General features: G+C 51.5%; 1 protein-coding gene across 3 annotated transcripts; it reads right to left on the bottom strand.

Moving 5' to 3' along the window:
- Positions 1–6,265: 6,265 nt before the first annotated feature.
- Positions 6,266–23,818, bottom strand: NPR1 (natriuretic peptide receptor 1). Of its 3 annotated transcripts, none has more exons than XM_082352142.1 (22): positions 21,203–22,946; positions 20,283–20,482; positions 19,734–19,847; positions 19,175–19,310; positions 18,683–18,774; positions 17,859–17,994; positions 17,061–17,145; positions 16,091–16,211; positions 15,375–15,449; positions 15,155–15,232; positions 14,642–14,746; positions 14,311–14,385; positions 14,036–14,192; positions 13,273–13,428; positions 12,864–13,032; positions 12,012–12,158; positions 11,803–11,926; positions 11,582–11,650; positions 11,137–11,311; positions 10,788–10,886; positions 8,659–8,750; positions 6,266–7,478 (listed from the first exon to the last, which is right to left on the bottom strand). In XM_082352142.1, the coding sequence occupies exons 1-22, from the start codon at positions 21,912–21,914 to the stop codon at positions 7,458–7,460; spliced, it is 3,138 nt and encodes a 1,045-aa protein (XP_082208268.1). In that variant the 5' UTR covers positions 21,915–22,946; the 3' UTR covers positions 6,266–7,457. The 3 variants fall into 3 exon arrangements, with proteins under 3 accessions (XP_082208268.1, XP_082208269.1, XP_082208267.1); XM_082352143.1 differs by lacking the exon at positions 6,266–7,478 and adding an exon at positions 7,826–8,506 and having other exon boundaries at positions 21,203–23,818; XM_082352141.1 differs by lacking the exon at positions 6,266–7,478 and adding an exon at positions 7,826–8,506 and having other exon boundaries at positions 14,311–14,382; positions 21,203–22,943.
- Between the last annotated feature and the right edge of the window lie 1,819 nt (positions 23,819–25,637).

Here is a 25,637-nt window from a genome sequence, read left to right on the forward strand (position 1 = left end):
TGAACATATCCTTTATGCTGAGCTCTGGAAGCACATGGTTAGTAGAGAAGAAACAAGATTTGAAATACACAGAGAGCCAGAAACTAGTCTATGGAAAATTCTTCTAGTCACCAGATGTGTAAAATTGTAAAGGGAGAATTCAACTTTCCTTGATACCTAGTCAAAACAGAAGTTCTCTCCCATCAGGAATATACTCAGTTATCTAGTATATAATTATAAACATAGTTTTTTCACTTTTTGATGAAAATTGTGCAAAATATAATTTTTCATCAGAACTTCTGATGTAGGGCATAAACCTGCAGCAGTATTATAAACAGCAAGTTTGTATATGAAGTTACATGCTTTCTGTATCCCACTTATTGATAATAAAAAAAAATTTCACTTAACTTTGAGAGAGGAAGGACTGAATTATCTTTCTATTCCCTCCATAGAGAATGATATCACAAAAATCATTGTCGGGCTTCCCTGGTGGCGCAGTGGTTGAGAATCTGCCTGCCAATGCAGGGGACACGGGTTCGAGCCCTGGTCTGGGAAGATCCCACATGCCGTGGAGCAACTGGGCCCGTGAGCCACAACTACTGAGCCTGCGCATCTGGAGCCTGTGCTCCACAACAAGAGAGGCCGCGACAGTGAGAGGCCCGTGCACCACGATGAAGAGTGGCCCCCGCTTGCTGCAACTAGAGGAAGCCCACGCACAGAAACGAAGACCCAACACAGCCAAAAAAAAAAAAAAAAAAATCATTGTCATATGAAAAGCCAATCAAAGAATATGCAACAAGAAAAGAAGGAAATAATATTATAGACGTGTCAGGCAGTTAATAAAGATATTGTTATTTTTCCAAGAAAAACAAACAACCCAATCAAAAAATGGGTAGAAGACCTAAATAGACATTTCTCCAAAGAAGACATACAGATAGCCAATAGGCACATGAAAAGATGCTCGACATCACTAATTATTAGAGAAATGCAAATCAAAACTACAGTGAGGTACCACCTCATACTGGTCAGAATGGCCATTATTAAAAAGTCTACAAATAACAAATGCTAGAGAGGGTGTGGAGAAAAGGGAACCCTCCTACACTGTGGGTAGGAATGTAAATAGGGGCAGCCACTATGAAAAACTGTATGGAGTTTCCTTAAAAAAATAAAAAAAGGGTTGCCATATGATCCAGCAATCCCACTTCTGGGCATATATCCAGAAGAAACTATAATTCAAAAAGATACATGCACCCCAATGTTCATAGCAGCACTATTTACAATAGCCAAGACATGGCAGCAACCTAAATGTCCATTGACAGATGAATGGATAAAGAAGATGTGGTACATATATGCAATGGAATACTACTCAGCCATAAAAAAGAATGAAATAATGCCATTTGCAGCAACATGATGGACCTAGAGATTATCATACTAAGTGAAGAAAGTCAGAAAAAGACAAATCCATATGATATCTCTTATATGTGGATCTAAAATATGACACATGGACTTCCCTGGTGGTGCAGTTGTTAAGAATCCACCTGCCAATGCAGGGGACATGGGTTCGAGCCCTGGTCTGGGAAGATCCCACATGCTGCAGGGCAAATAAGCCCATGCGCCACAACTATGAGCCTGTGCTCTAGAGCCCGTGAACCACAAATTCTGAAGTCCGCGTGCCTAGACCCCGTGCTCCACAACAAAGAGAAGCCACTGCAATGAGAAGCCCGCGCGCAGCAACGAAGACCCACCACAGCCAAAAAATAAATAAATTTATTACAAGTAAATAAATAAAATATGACACAAATGAACATATTTATGAAACAGAAACAGACTCACAGACATAGAAAACAAACTTATGGTTACCAAAGGGAAAAGGGAGTGGGGGAGGGATAAATTAGGAGTTTGGGATTAGCAGATACAAACTACTATATATAAAGTAGATAAACAACAAGGTTCTACTGTATAGCACAGGGAACTATATTCAATATCTTGTAATAAAGCATCATGGAAAAAAAAGATATTGTTATTTTTCTAGGTTTTGGTATGTTTGGATGTTTGTTAGCTTTTCGAAATTTTAAATTTGTAATTTGTTGTAATTTATCTTCACATTCTAATTAAATATTTCATACCTAATTTTGTATTCTCTTTTTTTTATTTTTAGTTTATTTATTTTATTGATTTATTTTTTTGGCTGCGTTGGGTCTTCGTTGCTGCGCGCAGGCTTTCTCTAGTTGCGGTGAGTCGGGGCTACTCTTTGTTGCGGTGCACGGGCTTCTCATTGCGGTGGCTTCTCTTGTTGCAGGGCTCTAGGCACGCGGGCTTCAGTAGTTGCAGCACACAGGCTTGGTAGTTGTGGCTCACGGGCTCTAGAGAGCAGGTTCAGTAGTTGGGGCGCACGGGTTTAGTTGCTCCGCGGCACGTGGGATCTTCCCAGACCAGGGCTCGAACCCGTGTCCCCTGTATTGGCAGGCAGATTCTTAACCACTGCACCACCAGGGAAGCCCTGTATTCTCTTTCTTAAAGAGGACCCACCAGATTGCATAAACTTCAAGCCCCACAAAACCTGGATCCATCCTGGCTGGGGGCCAGCTGGAGAGGGACTCTGAGGAGACAGTAAGCCTGTCTAATGAGTATCTAGGTAGAAACACTGTGCTATCAGTGACATAACCCTCCTCTTCTTCATCTCTTATATGAAATCTTTAGTAAAATAGGTATTTTTCACTTTAAAATTTAACAGAGTACAAGGTGGGAGAGACTTGGATTAACAGCAGCAATGTGAGAAAAACTGTGGAGGTGGGGGAAGGGAGAGGTATGTGTGACCACAAGTTCCATAATAGCCCATTGTGTGACAGAGGCAAGGAGGTGAGAGCTGCCTGATCTCTGCACTCCTCAGACTCACCTGGATGATTCTGCTCCTGACAGGGAGGCAGGCTGTCAAAGGGAGGTTGACGGACCAGGGTGAACCCACAGGAGCTCACCCAGAATGGTACAGAGTTTGCAGTCAGATCTTAGAGGAATCTCTAAAGGAAATAGTGATGTTATATGGCTAAGGCTCCAATATGGGGCGGGGGTGGGCGTCGGGGAAATGGGGGGAAGCGGTGGAGGGGTTGGCTGTTGTTGGAAGAGAGAGGAGACTTTTACAGAGCTAGGAATGGCAGTGGTAGGGCCAGTGGAAGAGATAATAAGAGGCAGATTGGCCTTTCCATAAACATAAAGGGAATTTGTATTAAATACCCAATATCAAACAATTTTTAATTCACATTGGAATGATGTTCATCAAATGTTAACAGTAACTATTTCAATGGCAGAATTTAAATTTCTTCTCTGTACCTCTTTATAGAAGTGTGTGTCATTTCCAGAAAACAATAAAGCCACAAGTTTTTTGTTTTTTGGGTTTTTTTGGCGGCACTTGTGGGATCTTAGTTCTCCGACCGACCAGGGAAGCCAAGTCCTAACCACTGGACCGCGAGGGAATTCCCATCACACTAGTCTTCTTCTTTTTTTTTTAAAGTCTCTGTTAGCTATAGGTGGTCTGCAAAGTCTCAATTCAGCTACTGGAATACCTCTACCCTTGCTTCTTCTTTCAACTGTCACACAAGTGGATTTATCAGACAAGCTTGTCCTGAGCTTCACAATTTATATAAAAACTCAGCTTCAGGCTCAGCAAAACAAAGGACCCTTCATCCAACAAGATGTGCCTTCCTTAGGTGGCAGTTGAAGGAGCATGAGCATGCTTCCTTGTCCATAAACAAAGATGATTTCCTCAAAAGCAATTCTGATGATAGAAATATCTCCATCTTCTTATATCAGGAAGAACATTCTAATTACAGCTGTTCAAAAATAGAATGGTCTTAGTTCCAAGTCCCTGAAAGTTTTCCAATAGAACATGGAAGTTACACAGATGTTTTTAAAAGGATTTCAGCCCTGGATAAGCGGTTGGAGTGCATAACCTCTAGTTTTTCTTCTAAGATTTTTAGATCTTACCTCTCATTGAGGGGTCTAATCATGGGCTGCATTTTGCTTCCAACTGTTCCCTGGACATCAGGAACTCCTTACATCTAGCATTATGGTTTGCATAATGTAGACTCTTAATAACACTAGTAAACAACTAGTTCTTACTACCTGCCCTTCAGTGTTCTAAGGATGTAATGAGAAAAACCTCTTATAATCCTCCAGGCAACCCTGTGGGGTAGGTCTTATTATGACCATTCCCGTGTTAGAGCAGAAAACTGAGGCTTAGAGAAGTTGAGAAATTTGCCCAAAGCTACACGGATTATAGGTGGCAGAGCTGGGTTTGAATCCAGAGTTAGCCTCTTACCCAGCATCACACTGCCTCTCACTTGATAGACGTTTGAAATTACTCCAGTTCTGAATACTGAGATCTGTGTGGTATTTTGGCCTGGTTCTGGCCTGCTGGGAGTTTGGTGGGCTGAGACAACATAAGCCAACCTGATCATAGGACATTATCAACAGCCAAGGTATGCCATATGCAGTCCACATTTGAAAGCCAAAGGCAGAGAGTAACAGTGGGACGGCTGCATCAAGTCCAGAAGGGGTACCACAGTGATTAACAGATGTATTTGGTTATGGAGTCTTCGCTATGGAAAGGTTCTTAAAGGGCAACCAACCCACCCACCCACTCACTGGTACAATATGTGTGATAGGGAACTGGGTGGGTGGGTTTTTTCCCTATCTGGTCCCTCTCACTAAACCTGGGGTTAGCACTACCAGGGTTCCTGCCCCCGCATCTCCTCTCTTCCTATGGCCTCATCCTCCTCACCAGTATCCAAATTCATCAGCATCTTGATGGTAAACACCTCACCTGGAATTTTTCTTGCGTTCCAGCTCAATGAGATTAAATCTCCCTGGACAGCATTAGGGTTTTTTTTTTTATGGTTAATTTACTTATTTTTGTATTTTTATAGCTCTTGCAATTTAATGAAAAAATGACTTTCAGGCTGCAAAACTGGCCTCCACTGCTAATTAGATTCCATGGATCTGTCCTGAAAGGTATAAATCATTAAAAAAAAATTATCACTAGATGTACTGTTATGATAAATAAATTACCCAAGCTCTTTGATATAGAGAAAAGAGGGGGTAGGGGGAGGATATTTGTCTTCTTCTATCAGCTTTTTTTTTTTTTTTTTCTGGGTCCCAGCCTTGCACAGGGCTGGTTCCCTCTGCACACTCTCCGCAGTGGGCCCTCCTACCCACAGCTGGACCACAGCTGGGCCCTCCTACCTCAGCTGCACTCCCTGCCCTTCCCTTCCAAGGGTGTCATGTGGGCTGATGAGATAATATATGTGAAAGCCTTTGTCAACTGCAAGGCACAATCGAATGCCAATGATTACTGTTGTTATTATTCTTATCATGCTCCAGGGAAACCCTGTTGCCCCCCACCCTCCCAGACCTACGCAGCAGGACAGCCTGGGACACTCAGTGAGGCTAGACAGCCCCTCCCACGTGGGCGGAGGTTCTGGCGCAAATCCGTCTCCCTGGCTAGCAGGAGGGGCGCTACTGCTACCCTCAGAACGCCGCCCCCACTCCGGCCCCTCGCACCTCCCCTCAGTAATGGCTTTCCCAGTCCTTCCTGGCTTCGGGGGCCTTCCTCCGGAAGGAAATCTCCTCAGTTCCAGTGAAAGTTCTTGAGCTGCTGAAGTCATCGACTCCTCGGGCCTCTCCTCACGCCCACTCCCCCAGCCCCTCCCCTCCAAGTGCCCGTAGTGGAGCCAGGCTGCCCCGGAAGGATCTGACCGGCAATTTCCTACAATTGTCTTACCGGGGCTCCTCAGTCAATCAGCTCCCCGCCCCTCCTTCCCCACCTCATCTCTTACAGTCTCCCCTCCCCAAACCCCAGTCTCTCTAGATATCCCAGCCTCCAGCCTGATCTGACTTCTTTTTTTTTTTTTTTAATTATTATTAAAAAATTTTTTTTTGGCTGCATTGGGTCTTCATTGCTGTGCGCGGGCTTTCTCTACTTGAGGCGAGGGGGGGCTACTCTTTGTTGCGGTGCACGGGCTTCTCATTGCGGTGGCTTCTCTTGTTGTGGAGCGCGGACTTTAGGTGCGCAGGCTTCAGTAGTTGTGGCACGCGGGCTCAGTAGTTGTGGCTTGTGGGCTCTAGAGCGCATGCTCAGTAGTTGTGGCGCACGGGCTTAGTTGCTCTGCGGCATGTGGGATCTTCCCGGACCAGGGCTCGAACCCGTGTCCCCTGCATTGGCAGGCGGATTCTTAACCATTGCGCCACCAGGGAAGTCCCTGAGCTGACTTCTTAGGTCCCACAGTTCTCTAGTATTTCTACTCTCTTCTGGGACTGCCACTACCTGCGAGGAGGAATGGGGGCTTGGGAGTCAACATGGCCACCAGGGCCCACCAGGAAGGTGGATGTGCTGTGGTTACCAAGGCAACCACCCTTCTGTTAGGCCTTCCCAGAGCTATTCATCCCCAGCGGAGGAGGGTGCGGACTTGACTGTGTTAGCTCCTTCTCCCAATAAATCAAATCTGACTGAGGCCAAAAAGGGTGGGCAGGGAGCACAGGACATCAAGAAGGGTCATCAGACAAAGGGAGAACAACTTATCCTTTCTTCACCTCCAGACCACCATTTGTGTATCAGGGCGCACTGTCCTGAAGGCAGACGTCCAAGCTCTCCATAGCCCACACAGACCTCCAGTCCCACTGGGCGCTGGGCGTGGACTCCAGTAAGAGGCTTGGGGAGGTCGGAGGAGGGGCCTGTCTGCACTTGATGGATGGTACTGAAGAAATGTCTGGCACTTTCTTTCCCCATGGGGGAGGTGAAGCTGCAGCCACCTCTCCCCCGCATTCACATTCCTGCCTGCCTGATCAGGAAGGGGGTGGGGTGGGTGGCTAGAGCAGGGAAAGGAGGGCCCTCAGCCCAGCTGAGAGTCATGTTGTAAACTATCACTCACATTTGTCTACACTGGTATGGGGATGGATGGGCAGGTGGACAATTCCCACATTTCAACTGAGGTAAAAAGGGATCCATATGTTCCCACCTCACCCCTCCTTCTTGGCTCCCAGGCCTCCTGGGGCAGATGCCAGGACTCTCCATTCAGTCCACACTCCTTATATTCCTACTGTATGCTGGGCATTGGGTAATAGAGCAGTTCTCAAAGTGTAGTCCACAGACTCTGTGGGTCTCCAAGATCCTTTCAGGGGATGGATGAGGTCAAAATGACGTTCATGGGAGATCCCAGTGGTTAGGACTCGGTGCTTTCACTGCCAGGGGCCCCGGGTTCAATCCCTGGTCGGGGAACTAAGATCCCTCAAGCCACACACACACACGCACACACACACACAAGATTTTCACACTCCTACTAATTATATTATTTGCCTTATTGACTGTGTTGATATTTGCACTGATGGTGCAAAAACAGTGGGGTTAAAACTGCTGGTGTCTTAGCATAAATCAAGGCAGTAGCACCAAACTACTCACTGTAGTCTTCAAAAAAAGCCAGTTTCTCTTAAGACTGTCTTTGATAAAGCTGCAAAAAATGAACATGTGATGGGTTTATTATAGTTATTTTAAATGAGTTAACAAAGACTTGTTTTAATTGCTAATACAGAATATACTGATAGATATGACCCACATAAACAAAAGCTCTTTGGGGCCCTCAGTAGCTTTTAAGGGAGTAAATGGGTCCTGAGACCAACAGCATCAGCACTGCTGGGGTAATTCGTAGGCTGTAACACTGGCTCCTCAAAACGGAAGGGGCACTGCAGCCTTTTTCAGATACTGCATTCCGACTTGAGAAACACCTTATTTGAAGCACAGGATGGAGAATATGGCTGTGTTTTCTGGCAACCCGCTCCCCCTCAAGAAAAGACACTGTCACTGGAATAAAGATTTTAATGGTCTCCACTCACAGGAGAAGCAAGGCATACAAGCCCACAGCCCTCTGTCCTTCCCTTTCTCCCCTGTGCATTGCATCCTAGGTTGGGTGGTGGGGGACGGGGGGGGGGTGTTTGTGGCCCATCTGGGCTAGGCCCAGATGTGGACTCCCCCCAGCCCCTAGATTCACCTATAATCCCTTTTCCTTTTCCTCCTCCCCATAAAAGTCACAGTGTAGCAAGGTTGAGGGAAGAGGGCACAGGGAGGGGCAGGAGGATCCAGGAATCCATATCCCAGCCTGGCCTGGCCTGAGTCAGGGTGGAGAGCAGGTGCGTGTGCCTACGTGTGTGTGTGTGTGTGTGTGTGTGTGTGTGTGTGTTGTGTCCCTGGGCATGGCTGTGAGTTCTGGTCTGGTCCTGTGAGCTCCAAGTTCTCCCTCAATACCAGTCCACTTTCAGAGGTAATGTCTGGTGTCTCCACTGGGGTCTGCACATCTGAGCTGTTCAAACTACTTCTTTGGCAATGGTGGGGATACTGCAGGCGAGGCTGAGGCCTGGCACCTCTCTCTCACCTCTGGCATAGGGAAGGGAGGTGTGGAAGGCCAGGAGGAGAGCCAGGTCAGCCTCGGGTGCTACTCCCCCGCTCCCCCAGTAGCCAGTAGGTCCGAACTTTGCCTTTGCCCTGGAGGGAAAAAGAGGAGTTTGGGGTGGGGAGTGATTCATCCACTTTCCCAAATGTTGGGAGTGGGGTTGGCTGCTTGAGAAGGGGCCTGGGGGAGGGTAAGCCCTTCGGGGACCCTAAGGGGTGGTAAGGGTAGGGACTTCCTTTTCTACCTTCATTTCTACATCCCCTCGAAGCTCCAGCTCGAAACCACCAAACTCCTCCAGGACAGCCTTGGTCTCAGAAGACAAGTGGATCTTCAGGGCTGGGTAGGAGAAGGGAGATGAGAGATGCAAGAGATGGGAGCAGGAGATCAGGGACTGTGGGGCTAGAAAGATGCTCTCCCTCCTTCCTTTGGCCCAGAAAGCCTCCTAATTCAAAGTCCCACCCCCTCCATGTAGTGTCTGACCACACGGGCCTCTCCCTAAGAACTCTAGAACTGTGTTGTCCACCATGAAAGCCACTAGTCACATGTGGCTATTTAAACTGTAATTGAAATATAGTGAAAAATGCAATGCCTCGGAGGCTACCATATTGGACAGCACAGCTTATAGAACATTTCCATTACTGCAGAAAGTTCTATCGGACAGCACGCCAGAGCATCACCAGGCTCTAGACAGACAGTAGAGTGTGGTGGTCAGGAGCTCAGACACTGGAGCCTGCCCTGCCTAGTATGAATCCCAGCTTGGACACTTGCTTGGGGAAGTAGTATAAACTATCTGTGCCTCAGTTTCCTAGTCTACAAAATGCTGATAGCAACAGGACCCATCTCAAAGCCTTCTAGTGAGGATTAAATTTAACATTATTCATTACATATTTTAAAAGAGTCTGGCACTTAGGAGGCACTATACAAGTGTTTGCTATCATCGTTTCTTAACTCAACACCCTTATTTCAGGGCTGAGGGAGCCCAGGCCTCGGGGAGGAGACCTGCCCAAATCTGCTGAGGTCTGCCCAGACTCCTGACTCCTGAATGCTGTTCCCCACAGCCCTTCTTTGACCTCCCTCTGAACTCGCCCCTACCACTCCTGGGGTCTGCATCGCAGAGGCCCTTTTCTGCTGTTAAACGATTTCTGAGAATGTGCTCCTTGAGGACTGAACCACAGTGAGAAGCTTTCTCCCACTTCGACGGCCTCAACACAGTGCCCAGGGAATATCTGCTGAACCAGACCCCCTCTGGGCTCCCAAGTAGCCCTTTGCCCACCACGAGGCTTAGCTGGGGTCCGCGTGGACTCCCTAGCAAACTTTGGTCTGGGTCATCTTAGTATTCCAGGGCCTGGTACTCAGTAGTTGCTCAATAAATATTTACTGAATTTAATTGTGTTGACTACAGCAGGAGGCAGAAGATCAACAGGAAGCAAGCCCCAGGGAAGAGGTGGGAGCAAGCATTTATCAGGTACCTACTGTGTTCTAGGGGTTGGGCTATGTTTTTTAGAACACTGAGACAGGCATCATTTTAAAGATAAACAGGGACTTCCCTGGTGGTGCAGTGATTAAGAATCTGCCCGCCAATGCAGGGGACACGGGTTCGAGCCCTGGTCTGGGAAGATCCCACATGCCGCGGAGCAACGAAGCGTGTGTGCCACAACTACTGAGCCTGCCCTCTAGAGGCCGCGAACCACAACTACTGAGCCCGTGTGCCACAACTACTGAAGCCCACACACCTAGAGTCCCTGCTCTGCAACAAGAGAAGCCACCAGAAGGAGAAGCCTGCGCACCGCAACGAAGACTAGCCTCCACTCACCACAACTAGACAAAGCCCGCACACAGCAATGAAGACCCAACGCAGCCATAAATTAATTAATTAATTAATTAAAAAAATAAAGAGCAACAGCTAAGGCTCAGAAAAGTTGAATGACAATTATCTGCTAGTCGTGTTATATGACTTTCTCATGTAACTCTTCTGAGGTAGATATTTAATTCTCATTTTCCAGGTGAGGAAAACAGAGGCTCAGGGAGGTGTAGCAAACTGACACAGCTGAGTCGGTTGTAGAGCTGAGATTCACACCCAAGTGGGCTGCTCTGGAGCCCTCTTTACCACACCCAAGAGGGCCCTAAAGGTAGTTCCCAGCTGGGAACTGCTGGACATTGGTCTGGAAAGACTTTTCAGTCATTTGCCAAGAGGGCGCAGCTGGGACCTGAGTCTCTGATTAGATTCAAGGTGATCTGGCCAGGTTGAACCCTTATGAAAAGGGAGCCTGGGAGGAGGGAGAACATGGATTGGATAGGCACCCGCTGCCAGGAGAGCCTTCCTCAGCCACAGCCACCCTGCCCTCCCTGTCCCGCCTCGGGGACCCAGCATACCTTCCCCGTTAGACTCCATTCTTGAGGCCGTGTTGACTGTGTCCCCAAAAAGACAGTAACGGGGCATCTTCAGCCCTACCACACCTGCACACACGGGTCCTGGAGGGAGCGGAAGCCCATCAGTGAGGGAAGCCCATCAGTTTAGGGAAGTAGGTGGGAGGAACGGAGGGTGGCCATAGGACAGGGCTAGGGCGCTCCAGGAGAGGCAGCAGGTGGGATCTGCGGTCGGTGGGAGCCCAGAGGTGTGGGTGTACGCGCGCATGGGGAGCGGTGGCGACGTGGCCGGCTCGTCTCTCACCTGCAGCTCCAGCTTTTGGGAGCCCCCTCCCAGCCCCTCCGGCGGCCTCACCTGTGTGGATGCCGATGCGCAAGCGCAGCTGCTCCTGGGGCCGGTGGCGGATGCGGAAGGAGCGCACCGCGTCCAGCAGCGCCAGGGCCATGCGGGCCACCTCGCGGGCGTGCAGCCTCCCGTTCCGCACTGGGAGCCCGGACACCACCATGTAGGCGTCCCCAATGGTCTCCACCTGTGAGGGCCGCGAGAGGGTGCCGGACCTGAGGACTGGAACTCTCTCCTCCCGGTGCGGCCCCCACACTGTGGGCACCGCCTTCCTGTCCCCACTCCCCATCTACCAGCCACTGTGTTCGCTCATCCCCCGTCCCCCGCGCGGTTTTTCTGCCTGTTCCTGGGTCTCCCTGTGACACTGTCTTTGTCCATGTCTCTTGGTCTTCTCGCTTAAGACTATGTCATTCTGCCCTCCACATCCGTCTGTCTGTCCCCTCCCATCTTTTCTCACCTTGTAGACATCAAAGTTGTCTATGACAGCATCAAAGCAAGTGTACAGGTCGTTGAGCAGGGTCACCACCTGGAAGAAAAGAGAAGCCAAAAGGGGTGGGGAGTAAGGGACCGCACCTGGGCTCGGGTGGGAAAAGCGGAACCAGAAGGCAGGCCTATGGGATGGAGGTGCCAAGCCAAGCACACCGGCTGCTCTGCCACCTGGGGCTGTGCCTGACTTACCTGCATGGGCGTGCTCTCCGCCGACAGGGCCGTGAAACCCACAATGTCGCTGAAGTAGATAGTGACGCTGTCAAAGGCTTCGGCCTGGACCGTCTCCCCACGCTTCAGCTGCTCAGCCACTGAGCTGGGGGGTCAGGGACAGGTGCAGGATCAGAAGGGGAGGTGGGGCTGGGACAGGGGTGGTGGGAGCACCAAGCACGGGCACTCACTGAGGCAGAATCTGGTAGAGCAGGGCCTCCGCCTTGCGCTTCTCCTCCAGGTAGGCCTGGGTCCGCTCCTCCACCAGCTCTTCCAGGTTGTTGGCGTACTGTTCCATGCGCGACAGCAGGTTATCCAGGATGTTGCTGCTGTTCTCTCTGGGGACAGGGGTGGCGGTGAGAGAGGAGCAGCATGCCCTACCCTGAAGCGCCTCCCCCAGGCTCTCACCCTACCCAGGCTTAATGTCAGCCCACTGCAGTGGGGTCCCTGGCGAGAGTCAGGGGTGGGGGGCACGGCAGGATGGGGGTGGCAGGGGAAAAGGGTCGGAGGAAAGTACAATTCATCCCTGAGACCCCAGGGTCAAGTATCAAGCTTCAGACGTATTGGCTATTTTGAACATCTTTGTTGAACACAAGGGGCTTAGAAGGAGGTAGAAGAGGCAGAAAGGGACAGGGACCAGTTGAGAACAGAGTGAGGGCACACAGGCTGGCACAGGGGTGTGCCTGGAGGAACCGGCCCCCAGGGGCACACTGGGAAAGGGGATCAAAGGGCCGGGTGGGAGCTCCCACGGAGGGCAGAGAGGTGTAGGGAGGAGGTGGGAGGCCATTTACTCTGCGGCCACTGAAGGCTGATGGAGTAGGGGCCAGTGGAGGAGCAGGGTATGAGAGGTAGGGGACTGTGGGACCAGCTGGGTCCTACAGTATTCACAGAGGGGGCTGCGAGGCTGTGGCGGGCTGGAGCAGCCTGTGTATGGGGGGCTGTGCGTGGCCTCTGCCACCACAGGGATAAGACTTAAGTGTGAGCCACGCGGTCGCCGTGGAGGGTAGAGGAGGCTGGGAGGATCCAGGACTAATGCCAGCGACCTGTTAAATTTGCGCAGCATCAGGCGGATCTGTTGGAAGGGTGGCCGCTCCTGCGGGTCCTCGGCCCAGCAGCGCTGCATCAGCTGCCCCAGTTCCTCCAGGTGACTCTGCAGGGCCAGGGAGGGCCGGAAGGGGGGCTGCTCGCCCCGAGTCACACGTTCGATGATCTCTGTGTGGTGGGGGAAGAGAGGCCGAGGGGTAGGTTCAGCCCAGGGCCTGTTGAGAAACGGGGTGGGGAGGTCCAGGACCAAGGCACGGGGCAGGGGAGCCCTGCAGGGAACTGGGCTAGTCATGCTCAGGGTCACTGGCAGCAGTGGAGCAAAGGGCGGTGGCATTTCCAGGGTTCCCTCTCTCTGGAGCTGGGGTTAGTTGAGTGTGGCAGCATTAGGGGAAAGCATGGTCCTCTCACCTTTGGGACTGAGGTCCAAACCTTCCACATGGAAGACACCACTCCTCAGGGCAATCTCCTGAAGGATGATTCCAAAGCTGTACACGTCACCAGCCTGGGAGCCCCGGGCAGGGGCTGAGGCCATTCGCAGGAGCTCAGGGGCTGTCCACAACTTTTCTGCAGGTCAGAGGTCAGGAGTCACAGGGTGAAGGGCCCCAAAGCTAAGGGATGAGGGGAAACAAGGTCCCAGAGGATGTGACTGGGACTGATCTGGAGACATCACAGGGGGTGCTAGGGCTAGAAGGGGCCTTGAGACCATTTTGTCTGACTCTGCTTTCTTTCTTTTTTTTTTTTTTAATTTATTTATTTATTTATTTATTTTTGGCTGTGCTGGGTCTTCGTTTCTGTGTGAGGGCTTTCTCCAGTTGCAGAGAGCGGGGGCCACTCTTCATCGTGGTGCGCAGGCCTCTCACTGTCGTGGTCTCTCCTGTTGTGGAGCACAGGCTCCAGACGCGCAGGCTCAGTAGTTGTGGCTCACGGGCCTAGTTGCTCCGTGGCATGTGGGATCTTCCCAGACCAGGGCTCGAACCCGTGTCCCCTGCATTGGCAGGCAGATTCTTAACCACTGCGCCACCAGGGAAGCCCTGACTCCGCTTTCTACTGATGATGAATTGAGCAGGGAGTCAGGAAAGGTGGGCCCGAGCCCATCACAGGCCAGGCATCAGCCTCCCCACTGGGCTGTGCTGGGGGTGGTGTTAGGGGTCAGAGTCAGGTCGGGGCTCACTGGCATAGAGGGTGTATCCTTGCTCGGGCTCCGGGTCCCTGAAGCTCTCCAGCCCGTAGTCAGTGATCTTGAGCACGAAGCGCCCGTCTACCACGCAGTTGGATGACTTGAGGTTCCCATGGGAGCAAATGGCCCCATTGTGCAGGAACAGCATACCCTGGGACATTTGAGGAGGCAGGGGTCTTGGGCATGAGTGAGACCTCCAACCAACCACAGCCAGGGGAGAAGACTGCCTGGCCCCTCCCCCCACACCCAGTGGGCCCTTTTGGGCCTACCTTGACGATGTCATGGGTGAGCGAGTACCGGAACATCCAGTCCAGGGTGATGCTCTCATTCTCCAGGATGTCCTGCTGGGCAGTGAGAGTCAGCCCTGTACCCTGCACATGCCCCCAGGAGGAGGAGTGCAGGGGTTCCACTGACATAAACTGGCAGAACGGGACAAAGCTTTGGATCTACTCTAGTACCACCACCCTCCCCCCACTCCCATTTTACAGATGGGGAAAATAAAGGTCAGAAAGAAGGAGAGGCTTGCCCAGGGCCTTATGTTGAGTCAGGGGCAGACCCAGGGCTAGACCTAGTTGTCCTGACACTCCCTTGTCGCCTCACCTGCAAGCTCCCACGGGGACAGTACTCTGTGAGGATACAGATGTTGGGGGGGTCAGTGCAGGCCCCCACAAACCTGGTCAGGTGTTCGTTCTGCACATCCCGCATCTGCAGGTGAGAGCCAGCATCAGAGCCTGACAGAGACCTCACTCCTTGCCAAGTTGCCCCCACCCTTGGGGACCCCTCACTCTCCTTAAGTCCCTATGCATTCTCTGCAGACATTCTAGGACCTTCCTCGGTGATTCCCACTCCTGTTCTAAAGAACCCTTCCCCAGAACCTGCTCCCTACTCCCTCTGCTTCTTAAGCCCATCCAACGGAGCCCCTACAAAATCTCCAGCCCTTCTCCCATCTATGATTCCCCTACTCCTACCCACATCACGCAGGGGCCCATCCCAGGGCTACAGTGCCCATCCCTTCCTAGGATACCCTGCAGTCCCTCCATACCCATTCTGTTGGCCAACCTCCACTGTGTCCCTAGATTCTTCCCCAGGCCATTGCCTCCCTCCCCACATTACATGCTTCAGCTCAAACAGGACTTCCCGCGTCAGCTCAATGCGTTTACGGTTCACACGTTTCACAGCCACGAGGTTACCCTGAGTGAGGAATGGAGATTGTCACTGTAAGGAGATGGCCCAGCCCTGACAGCCCACCCCTGTGCTAAGACCGTCTCCAGTCCTCCATCACGGGAAAGCTCTGCCCCAGTCCTGAGGACCAGTGGTCTTTCCCCAGACCCACCTTATAATACGCTGTCTTGGCAAAGATTTGGAACTGGCCCTCTGTGGTCAGCAGGGAGCCGTAATTGGAGCCTCTCTGAAGGGACGGAATGCAGGAGGGGTGGTCAGCCCATGGACCTGGCTCTCCATCCTGGTTGCTTGAGCTCTGATCTTCACTACCCTGCCTTATCTTTGTGTCGCCCTGCCTCTCATTCCACATCATAAAATCCTTTGCTCATTTATTTACTTTTTTAAAATGTATTTTCAGGGGGGTGGGGCGTGGGGGGTGAGATGAACTGGGAGATTGGGATTGACATATATACACTAATATGTATAAAATAGGTAACTAATAAGAACCTGCTGTATAGCACAGGGAACTCTACTACTTCACTGTACAGTAGAAATTAACACAACGTTGTAAAACAACTATACCCCAATTAAAAAAAAATATGCAGAAACTTTCAGATGATTATACAAAAAAACAAACAAATAAAAAAATAAAGTAAAATGTATTTTCACATATGCTATCTCTAACTTTTGAAAGAGCCCTGTGAGGGAGCTCTGTAGATGTAATCATTACCTGCAGTAGTCTCAGAGAGGGAATGTGACTTGCCCAAGGTCATACAGCAAGTGAAGGCAGGGCTGGGACTAGAAGCTTGCTCTCTACCCCACCGATCAGGCACTACCCACACGCCCATTCCCAATTCTGCCCCCTTCCCCCAGTACCAGAGTTCTTACCCCACTCAGGGTCAGCCGGCTGCCTGCACTCCGGAGGTGCCTCTCTAGGCTACTGGGCTGCAGGTCCTCCCAACGCACCCGCCACAGCTCTGAGGCCAGTTCCTTCTCCAGCTGCATCTTCCTGAGGCATGAAATGTGCACCTAAGTCCATGTCTGAGCCCCTGACCCAGGGTTGGGGGGTGCTTCAGCAGCCTCTCCTCAGAGCCCTGGGACCACTGCAGTTGCTAAGAGATGGGTGGGGCAATTACATCCTCTTGGCTGAGAGTCAGGAGGCTTGGGTGAAATTCTGCCTCACTGGGGACCTTGGGGTAGTCACTCCACTTCTCTGAGTCTCAGGTTCATGTCTAAATGTCCTCATTTGGAATTGGGGACCTCGACATTTATTTCAAAGCATTGTTATAAGAATGAAAAGAAAAACTGTGTGTGGAAGTGCCTGGCACACAGTATATGCTTGACCAGCATTGATTTCCTTCTCTCCCTCCTTGCTTCCCTCTGTCTTTAACTTTTCCTGCATTTTCCTGTCAGCCTCCCACTGGAAGGCAGGAGTGGGGCTTCCTTCTCTCTCTCCTCCACTCTGGGTTCAGCACTTGGTTCACAGCAGAGCCTTCATCCCTGCTCAACTAATATAGGCCCAACCACACAGGTGTTGGACCACTGCTTCCCATCTGGTCTGTACAAGCAGGAAGGGAGGATAAACGAGCCTCAGGCCGGAATCCACACCCTGTGATGCCCCCAACAGATCTGCTCCTTCTTGGATCTCCCAGATCCTCGCTGGCCACTCCACCTCTGTCCCCTCCTCCTCTCTTCCAGGTGTCCTGAGGCTTTTTAGTCTCTCTTCTCCCCCATCTCCCTGGGCCTTGCTGTGCTGTCCCTTTACCCCTCCCTCTTCCCTCTGGGTCCCTGCCACCTCCTCTGCTATTGGTTCTTTAGGTCTCCCAGCCTCAATCACCACCCTCATTCCAAGGCTTACCTGTATATGAAGAAGGAGACGATCAGAATGCTGAGGAGGGAGAGGCTGCCCACCAAAGCCAGCACCTCCAGGGTGGAAAAGTGGTCTGTAGGGGAGAGTCCAAGTTGCAGCAAGAGAGATTTGGGTTAGACATTGGACACCAGGAGGAAGAACCTTTATTTTTGTTATTTTTAAATTTTTTTGGCTGTACCGCACAGGCATGTGGGATCTTAGTTCCCCGACCAGGGATTGAACCCAGGCCCCCTGAAGTGGAAGCGTGGAGTCCGAACCACTGGACCACCAGGGAATTCCCTGAAGAACCTTTTAATATTCAATCAGGGACTTCCCTGGTGGCGCAGTGGTTAAGAATCCGCCTGCCAATACGGGGGACACGGGTTTGATCCCTGGTCCAGGAAGATCGCACATGCAGTGGAGCAATTAAGCCCGTGGGCCACAACTACTGAGCCTGCGCTCTAGAGCCCGTGCTCCGCAACAAGAGAAGCCACCGCAATGAGAAGTCCACGCACCGCAACAAAGAGTAGCCCCCGCTCGCCACAACTAGACAAAACCCGTGCACAGCAACGAAGACCCAACACAGCCAATAAATAAATAAATAAAATTAATATAATAATGAAATAAAGTAAAAAGTTTAAAAAAATATTCAATCAGTGAACTGGGATGATGGATGAAGGGAAGAAAAAGGCAGGAGGAGTCTCTCCAGGAGCCCCTCAGTGTGGGAGAGGAGCACGTATTTGACTCCCTGAGCAGGAAGGATGCAGCATCTCCATAATGGAGGCTTGGAAGGCAAGGGGCAGTCACCTTGGTTGCAGGCTGGGTCCTCATTGTCAAAACCACATTTGGGGACATCAGGAGGTGGATACCCCAGAGGCCAGTTCAGTTTGCACCCTGACACGGTCGCCAGCTCTTGGGAGGTTCCATTGAAGTTCAGAACAACCTATGGGAGGGCAGGAGTGGTGGGTGGGCAAGGGCCCTTGGTGAGGCCTCCTGTCCAAGGGAGAAATCCTGCCCCCCACCTACCCCATCTCTGCTGCCAGGGACTGTGTCTGCACTGTCAACTATTCAACGAGTCCCTGCCGTGACTGGATACAGAGAGCCTCATACCTATGCTCCATGTTATCAGAGTGGACAAATTTGAAAATGACTTAAGGGCTTTATAAAGAAAACTGTATGGAATCACAGCCCTACACTCAGGGAGTTTATAATCTTGGATTGAAGCACACAGGAAATAGGAAAATGCAGTGTTCTCAGTCCACATTCCCAGGCCTAATCCAGGTACCCCCTCCTCCAGGAAGCCTTCCCTGGATGATCTGCTCCTTGGTGCCTGTGGTCTCAATCCCTTCCTGCTCCTGTTGCACTTATAGAGCAGTATGATGTGCATTCATCTTGGCCCTGAGTCAGTCTGTCTCTGCTGGGAGGGGATCCTGCCTACCTTTGGAGACATGGAGTTTCCTGTGGGCAGGACTGTGCTCCCTCCTCAGACATGGGGTTCCCCAAGGATAACACCTGTGAGTCCCTATCATTCTGGTTGCTCCTCCAGATTGGCTGGATCTCTTTTATCCAGGGCGGTGGGAGGGTGAAATGTCATTCCCAGTTGGCACTGTCTTCTGGGGGCACAGCCTTACCCTGAAGGTGCCAGTGTCAGGATCCATATCCCAGAGGGAGAAGTCGGTCTCCCGATCTCCATTGCTGTCCATTTTCAGGTATCCTGTCACACCTGGGGGTATGGAGGAAGATATGGCTGTGTTTTGACAGGGTGGAAATTCATTGGTTCCCACACCTCATCTCTATCTGTTGATCTTTTGATCTTCTCTGTCTTGCCTTCCAAATATGTGTGTGTGTGTATATATATATATATATATATATATATATATATATGGAATAAAAGAGACAGACAGACATTTCAGCAGCAGGAATTGTTGGGGTTGGGCACTTAGGAAGACTTCTTGATGGCTCTAGGGACACAGGGAAAAGAGCCTAAAGAAGAAGAGAGGCAGAAGAGAGGAAGAGACTGGTGCGGGCAAGTGAGTATCTGCATTGCAGGGCTAGGGGCTTCTCACTGCTTCCTGCCTGGGGCACCCCAAGGTAGCCCATTCCTGCCACCTCCAGTGCCTGACCTTGGAAGCTTCGGTTCCACATCCGCTGAGTGATGCCCTCCCCATCGGTGACAGTTCCCCCATGTGCTAGAGTCTCCGACACTGCCTGGACATAGAGCAGGAGCCCGTCGTGGAAGGACGCTGGGATGGTGTTCACCTGCAGGGGCAGGCAGAGCTGGGCTGGGGTGGGACGTGTGAAGGGCACAGAGTGGGGCGCTGTGGGGTGGGGAATGGGAGGCACTGGGAGCTTGGAAGAGGATGGGAGAAAACACGCTCACAGCACAGAGAGATTTTACTACTTGTAGGACGCCTCCGCGTATATCACTGCTTCTGAATCCTGCTAGGCAGATAGGGCAGGACGTAGCGTCCTCATTTTACTGATAAGGATTTGAGTTTCAGAGGTTGAACAACTTGTCAATGCCCCCCTCCATCATCAGGAGAGATACGGGAACAGTGGGAAGGGAAAGAAGGGGAGACCTGGGAATACGGGGATGGCTGAGAGAGCAGGGCGGCGACTGGCAGAGGGCCGTGAACTGGGGGCTGGAGGTCCACGCTGCAGGGTCCCAGGAACCCCTCCTACCAGGCCATCCTCCATGGTGAAGTTGAACTGCTCATGGGCCAAGTGTTTTAGCTTCTGTAGGAATTCCAAGTACTCAGGATTATCCGGCTCTTTATATGTAATGATTTTGGCAGCCTGAGGAAGGGGTCAGTGGAGAGGGGAGAGCTGGGTGCTGACTCCAGTCCTCCCAGTACCCTGGGTGCCCACCTCCCAGAGCTGCATCTCTGCTTGCTCAAGGTCAAATTGGACCCTATGTCCTGCGTGAGGTGCTGCCTGCTTCAAAGCAGGGGATGAACTGGGATGGCTTTTCCAAGTCCAGATGGTCTGTGAGATGTGAACATTATCCCACCTCAAGGGCATTCTCTCATCTTTTTAGCCTCGTGGTTCTGAAGTCCCCTGGCCCTCTATATACCCCTTGCCCCAGCCCCCTGCCCTTTGTCACCTAACTCCCTCTGAGCATCAAGAACCCCTTTTCTGGAATCCTTTCAGACCCTGAGGGACCCAAGACCCAGAAACAATGTGCCACCAGCCCAGAGCCCCACAGCCTGGGCTTCCAAGCTGAACACTCACCTGAAAGGCCTGGTGGGCACTGACATCCTGCCCATCCCCTCTCTCCCAGGGCCTGTGGGGAGCAAGGCCATGTGCTCCCTGCAGGCTTTGCCCAAAGAGGTCCAGATGGAAGAAAACATAGTCCTCCCCGCTCAGGCCAGCTTCCAGGGCCAGAAGCATCAGGGTTCTGAAGGTATCTGGGGAGCTGCAGATGTAGACAACTGGGGAAGAAGGGGAGTCAGAGAGAGAGAGAAAAGCCTAAGTGTCAGGGAGTGGAGGGGGAACTGAAGCTGGGGCACCCAGGGGAGGAAATTCAGAGACCCCGAGGTAGTTAAGTGGAACTCCTGGCTCAGTCTGGGCTGTGGCCTGAGGAAGATGAAGGGAGGGAGGAGGCAGTGGGAGGGGGAGGAGGAAGGAGCCCAGATAGGGAGAGAGGGAATAGTGGAGCCAAAGGTGGGCAAGGTGAGGTCAGGAGGGGGTGAGAGCAGAGAAGGGCCAGCTGGAGAGGAGACTGGGAGAGGAGAGGGCGTGTGGGAGCACCGGGAGGAGAAGCTGGAGGAGGGGAGAAGCCTGTTGGGAAGAGAAGGAAAATGGGGGAGAGATGAGGGATAGGAACTAAGCTGGGGCCCTACTAAGTGTCATGGTGGCCGGAGGCATTTTCTCCCTCCGGTTAACTCCGGAGGAACCGGTGGGAAGGAGGTGAGGGAGTGGGGAGGTGAGAAGAGAGGAGAGCCTAGGAACTGGAAGGGGTGGGGTGGGTAATGGAGAAAAAGAGGGAAATAGAAACTCAGAGGTGGAAAGGGCGGAGGAGGCTGAGATAGGAACGAGGAGTCGCGGGGAGGAGAAGTCTGGCGGGGAGGAGAAGTCTGGCCCGGAGAAGAGAGAGGATGTCCCGGGGAAGGCCCGGAGGCAAAGCAGCCGGACGGGTGTGCCCGTCTCACCTCGGCCTTTGCGTCGCACGGTGCGCAGCAGCATGGTGTAGTGGTCGCGGTCGCCCTCGGCGAACTCCAGGTGGTCCACCGTGATGTTGAGGCGGTCGCGGACCTGCATGTACAGCCCCTCCACCACGAAGAAGCAGGGCTGGTCGTCGCGGGGCTGGTAGGCGTAGAGCACTAGCGCCTGGCGCTCCCAGCCCAGCCGTCGGTGCAGAGCCGCCACGAAGTCGCCCAGCTTGGCATGGCTGGGCCCGGCGCGGGTGGTCAGCGCGTACTCGTCCTTGGCCCCGAACCCCACCGCCGGGGCGCCGGCGGTCAGCAGCGGCACCCGCCAGTGCGCAGTGAAGCGGCCCACGGGGGCTGCGGCGTACACGCAGCCGGGGCCCAGGAACACCGCGGGGTTGTGCTCCCATTTGAGGTCCACGGCGGCCAGGGGCGCGGCGGTGTCGGAGCAGACGCCCAGCGCGCTCTCGCTGCTGCCCAGCACCGTGCGGACTGTCCAGCCCGGCAGCAGGTCCGGCCGCGCCTTCACCCGGGCCAGGGCCAGCTCCACCGCCGGTCCCACGCGCGCCCACGACCACGGGTACGAGGTGTTGGCCAGAGGCAGCACCACGGCCACCGTCAGGTCGCCCGCGTAGCCGCCCGGGAGCAGCAGCAGCGGCGGCAGGAGGAGAAGCAGGCGCAGGCGAGCGCCGGAGGGGCAGCCGGGGCGCGGCATGGCCTCAGCGGGCACCGAGGCGGACAAGCGCTCCCACCATGGCCTCCTGCGTCCCCTCCGGTTCAGCGGCCCGTCCTGGGCACCAGGAGCGCCCCTGTGGGAGGGAGGACGAGCGGGGCGGGGGCGCTCACCCCGGGGCACGCTGCCCCCTCTAACTGTGACAGTCTGCGCCAGGAGCGCCAGGGGCGCGCGACCGAGGGGTGCGCCCAGGGCGCTGCAGAGCAGGTGGGTGCGAGGAGAGCGAGGGGGCCGAGAAGACGCGAGTGTGAGCGAGAGCGTGTGTGTGTGTGTGTGTGTGTGTGTGTGTGAGTGTGTTAGGAGAGAGAAAACGAGAGCGCGAGCGAGCGCTCCGTGGAGAAGGATGGGAGAGGGCGCCAGGGAGGGAAAGGGGAGTGTGAGGGTTTGTATGTGTGCGTGAGCGCCTGGCCCAGGGAGTGTGCCAGAAGGGGCGTCCGGCCGGCCCAAGTCTCCGGCAGTCCGGGGGGGACTGGGGAGGACCCAAGCCAAGCTCCGAACCCTCCCTCCCGGCCGCTTCCCCTCCCAGACTCCGTGACCGTAGAACCAATCCTGGATCTTTAACTCCTTCCTCCCCGCCCCGAAGTCGCGGGCTCTTCCGAGCCCCTCAGCCCGCACACTTTCCTTTAGACACTCTTCGCGCTTCTCGGCGGCCAAACTTCTTCCTCCTCCGAGAAGCGGCACCGGTAGAAGGGGCTCCGTTGCGGGGTCGGGAAGGAGAGCTGAATAGAGAAGTGTGTGGGAGCAACAGGGGACCTCTTGCGCCCCACCTTTCTCTCCCCTCCTACCTGGTTCCGTCTGGGGAAGAGAGAAAGAGGTGCTGGTTTGGGATCTTGGCAGGAAAAAGTGTGAGTGTTTGGATGTGTGTCGGGGTGGTGCGGGAGGGTGACGGTTTCTGGAAAAGGCGTTAAAGTAGGTGAATCCAGGGTCCCCGTAACCAGTCCATCTAGGATCTCCCCCCCGCCCCCCCCGGCCCGTTTTCCAGATTGAGCGGATTAGCGGAGAAAAAGGACCAGGTAGAAGGGCGGAGTTAACTCTTTAGTTCCCCAAAGGCTGTAGGAACAGGGAGGGAGAGCTTGCGGGTGGCTGGAGGAGCGAAGAGGTGTGTTCTCAGGGTCCCTGCCAGCGTGTGAGTGTGTGTCTTGAAGAGGATGATTAAAATGGGATTTGTCGGGGCGGTGGGAGACAGTGTTGGAAATGACAAGCGGAGGGGTAAATTGGGGAGAGTATTTTGGGGCCCTTGACGGCTGGGCTGGGGGCCGGAGAGCTGTGGAATCAGTCTGCCCTCTAATGGCCAGCAGAAGTCGTTGACCGTATTGCGCTGCCAACCTCTGCAAGCCTGTACCTAGGCAAGACTAAAGATCAGGAAACTTCTTCCGTACTGCAGATTTCCAGAGGACCTAGTACGTGTTAAGCACCGGCTGAAGGCATAAAGATGAAGACTATATATATATGTGTGTGTGTGTGTGTGTGTGTGTATATGTATCTCATATATATCATATATATATAGTCCATACCTTTGAGGAGCTCTATTTGGGACAAATAGCCATAATGTAATATAGTTAAATACTACAACAGAGAGATAGGTAAATTGCTAAGAGGCCCAGATAAGGGCTATTTTGCTTGCATTAGGGCCAGGAAAATCTCCAACGAGAAATAATTCAACAAGGGTAGGAGGATGAGAAAGGTATTCTGTGCAGAGACGGCAGAATACTGAAGTCTGTTTCCTACATATTTAGGAGAATTTTGAATATTCTTATGGTCTGGAGCAAAAGTAGCCCATGGACCAACTTCAGACTGCAGGCATGTTTTGTCTGGCATGTATTCTCTCTCTCAAATATATATATGTTATATATTATATATGTATATTATATATATATATATATATATATAAAATTTGCCCGTAAATTTATTGCCCATATTTTAAAATCAGCAGATGGCACATGAATATTTGGAATTCTGACTTGTCTTGAAATATTGGAGAGCTGGTAATCTAGGTCCTGCATCTCTCCATGAACAATAATCTGGAACCAAGTATCCATTACTTCTTTGAGATGAGTCTAGCTCATCATGGTCCCTATTCACCCTGTTCACTCATTTGCATTACTGGCTGCATTAGCAGTGCATGTTTTCAACCCTGATCTAGGATGTAAGGTTTATGGGTGTAAGAATGACTGAGGAGGAGAGGCAAGAAAAGGTAGCAGAGGGCAGATCATGCAAGCTTTTGTGGGACAGGCATAATGTCTTTGTTCTATAACGAGGGCTCCAGAGGCTATAGAGGTAGATAGGAGATTGGAAAATTTTTTTTAAAGTTTTTTTGAGGTATGATTGATATACCATAAGCTGTACATATTTAATGTGTACAATTTGATGAGTTTGGACATATGCATATGCCCGTGAAACACATCACCACAACACCAAGGTAATAAACATTTCCATCACCTCCAAACATTTCCTTGTGTCCTTTTGTGTGTGTGTGTGTGTGTGTGTGTATGTGTGTTAAGAACACCTAACATGAGATCTACCCTCTTAACAAATTTTTAAATGTATAATACGGCCTTGTTCACTATAGGGAGATGCTTTTTAAGTAGAATCAACTGGAATTCAGGAAAAGCATACAAATAACTGAAGTCTAGGTGACATTGACTCATTAGTTGAGAAGCTAAGAGAAGCTGAAAGTTTTCAGGGGGAAGATAATTTTAGTTTATTGCTTTTTAAGTGCCTGTAGATACCCAAGTGGAGGTGTCCAATAGGCCATTGGATTAGTGGAACTGGAGCTCAGGAGAACTAGACTAGAAATCCAACTTAGTAATTGAGCTTCTCTTTCAACAATGGTGGCTTAAATAATTTGTCCAATCCTCAAGCTGAGCTGCAGACAACTAAAAATGTTAGATGAAATGCTTTTTAAAATAAACTAACTAAGAAGACAGTGAGAGCATGGAAGGAGAGGAAAGCAGGAGACCAGCAGTAGGAGAGCTTTTACCCTAGAGTCATTTGCTGATCCAAAATTGGTGGCAGAAAATAGGCTGTGTGGGGCAAGTGAGACAAAATTTGGAGTCCAAATGTCCCCAAAGGTGATTGCTTAGGTAAACCACCTTCCTATTTAGGGTTAGGATCCTGAAAGGCTGCACTCCTAGGGGAAACCTAGGAGTAGGATAAACCAGAAGTAAACAGAAAATCCAGACCTGCAATAGTCAAAAGCCAAAATTAAGAACCAATTCATGGGTTTAAGAGCAAGTTAGACTCATCTGAGGAGTAAGTAATGAATTGGAAGAAAGGACAGAAGAAACCACTCAGAATGAAGCATGGATACAAAGGAATGAAAAATATAAAAGAGGGGGTTGGAGATATAAAGGATACCATGAGAAAGTCTGACACACCTTTATTTGGAGCCCAGGAGGGGGGGGAAATAATAGGGTAGAAGCAATATTTAAAGAGATAGTGGCTGAGAAACTTAAAAAATAAATGAAATACATCAAGCCACAGATTCAAGAAGTTCAACAAATCTCAAGATTAAAAAAAAAAAAAATCCATACCTGGAGCCATCAGAGTGAAGCTGCAAGAAATTAAACCAAATATAAAATCTTAAAAATAGGCAGAAAAAAGAGGATTGGTTACCTTCAGAGGAGCAACCATTTGATTAACAACTTTTTTTTCCCAGCAAAAATGGAAGCCATAAAATAGTAAAATAATATCGTAAACGTGCTG

Source organism: Balaenoptera borealis (genome assembly GCF_965194805.1).
Source record: "Balaenoptera borealis genome assembly, chromosome: 1".
In the NCBI taxonomy this organism is placed as follows: Eukaryota; Metazoa; Chordata; class Mammalia; order Artiodactyla; family Balaenopteridae; genus Balaenoptera; species Balaenoptera borealis.

What these genes read in the sequence shown, in the direction of transcription:
- NPR1 (XM_082352143.1), bottom strand. Translation starts at nt 21,914, where the DNA reads ATGCCGCGCCCCGGCTGCCCCTCCGGCGCTCGCCTGCGCCTGCTTCTC. An exon ending in CTGACACTGGCACCTTCAGG is followed by an intron (nt 17,995 to 18,682) that starts GTAAGGCTGTGC and finishes GCCCTCCCATAG; the next exon opens with GTTGTTCTGAACTTCAATGG. An exon ending in TTTGGACCTCAGTCCCAAAG is followed by an intron (nt 13,033 to 13,272) that starts GTGAGAGGACCA and finishes CCCACCACACAG; the next exon opens with AGATCATCGAACGTGTGACT.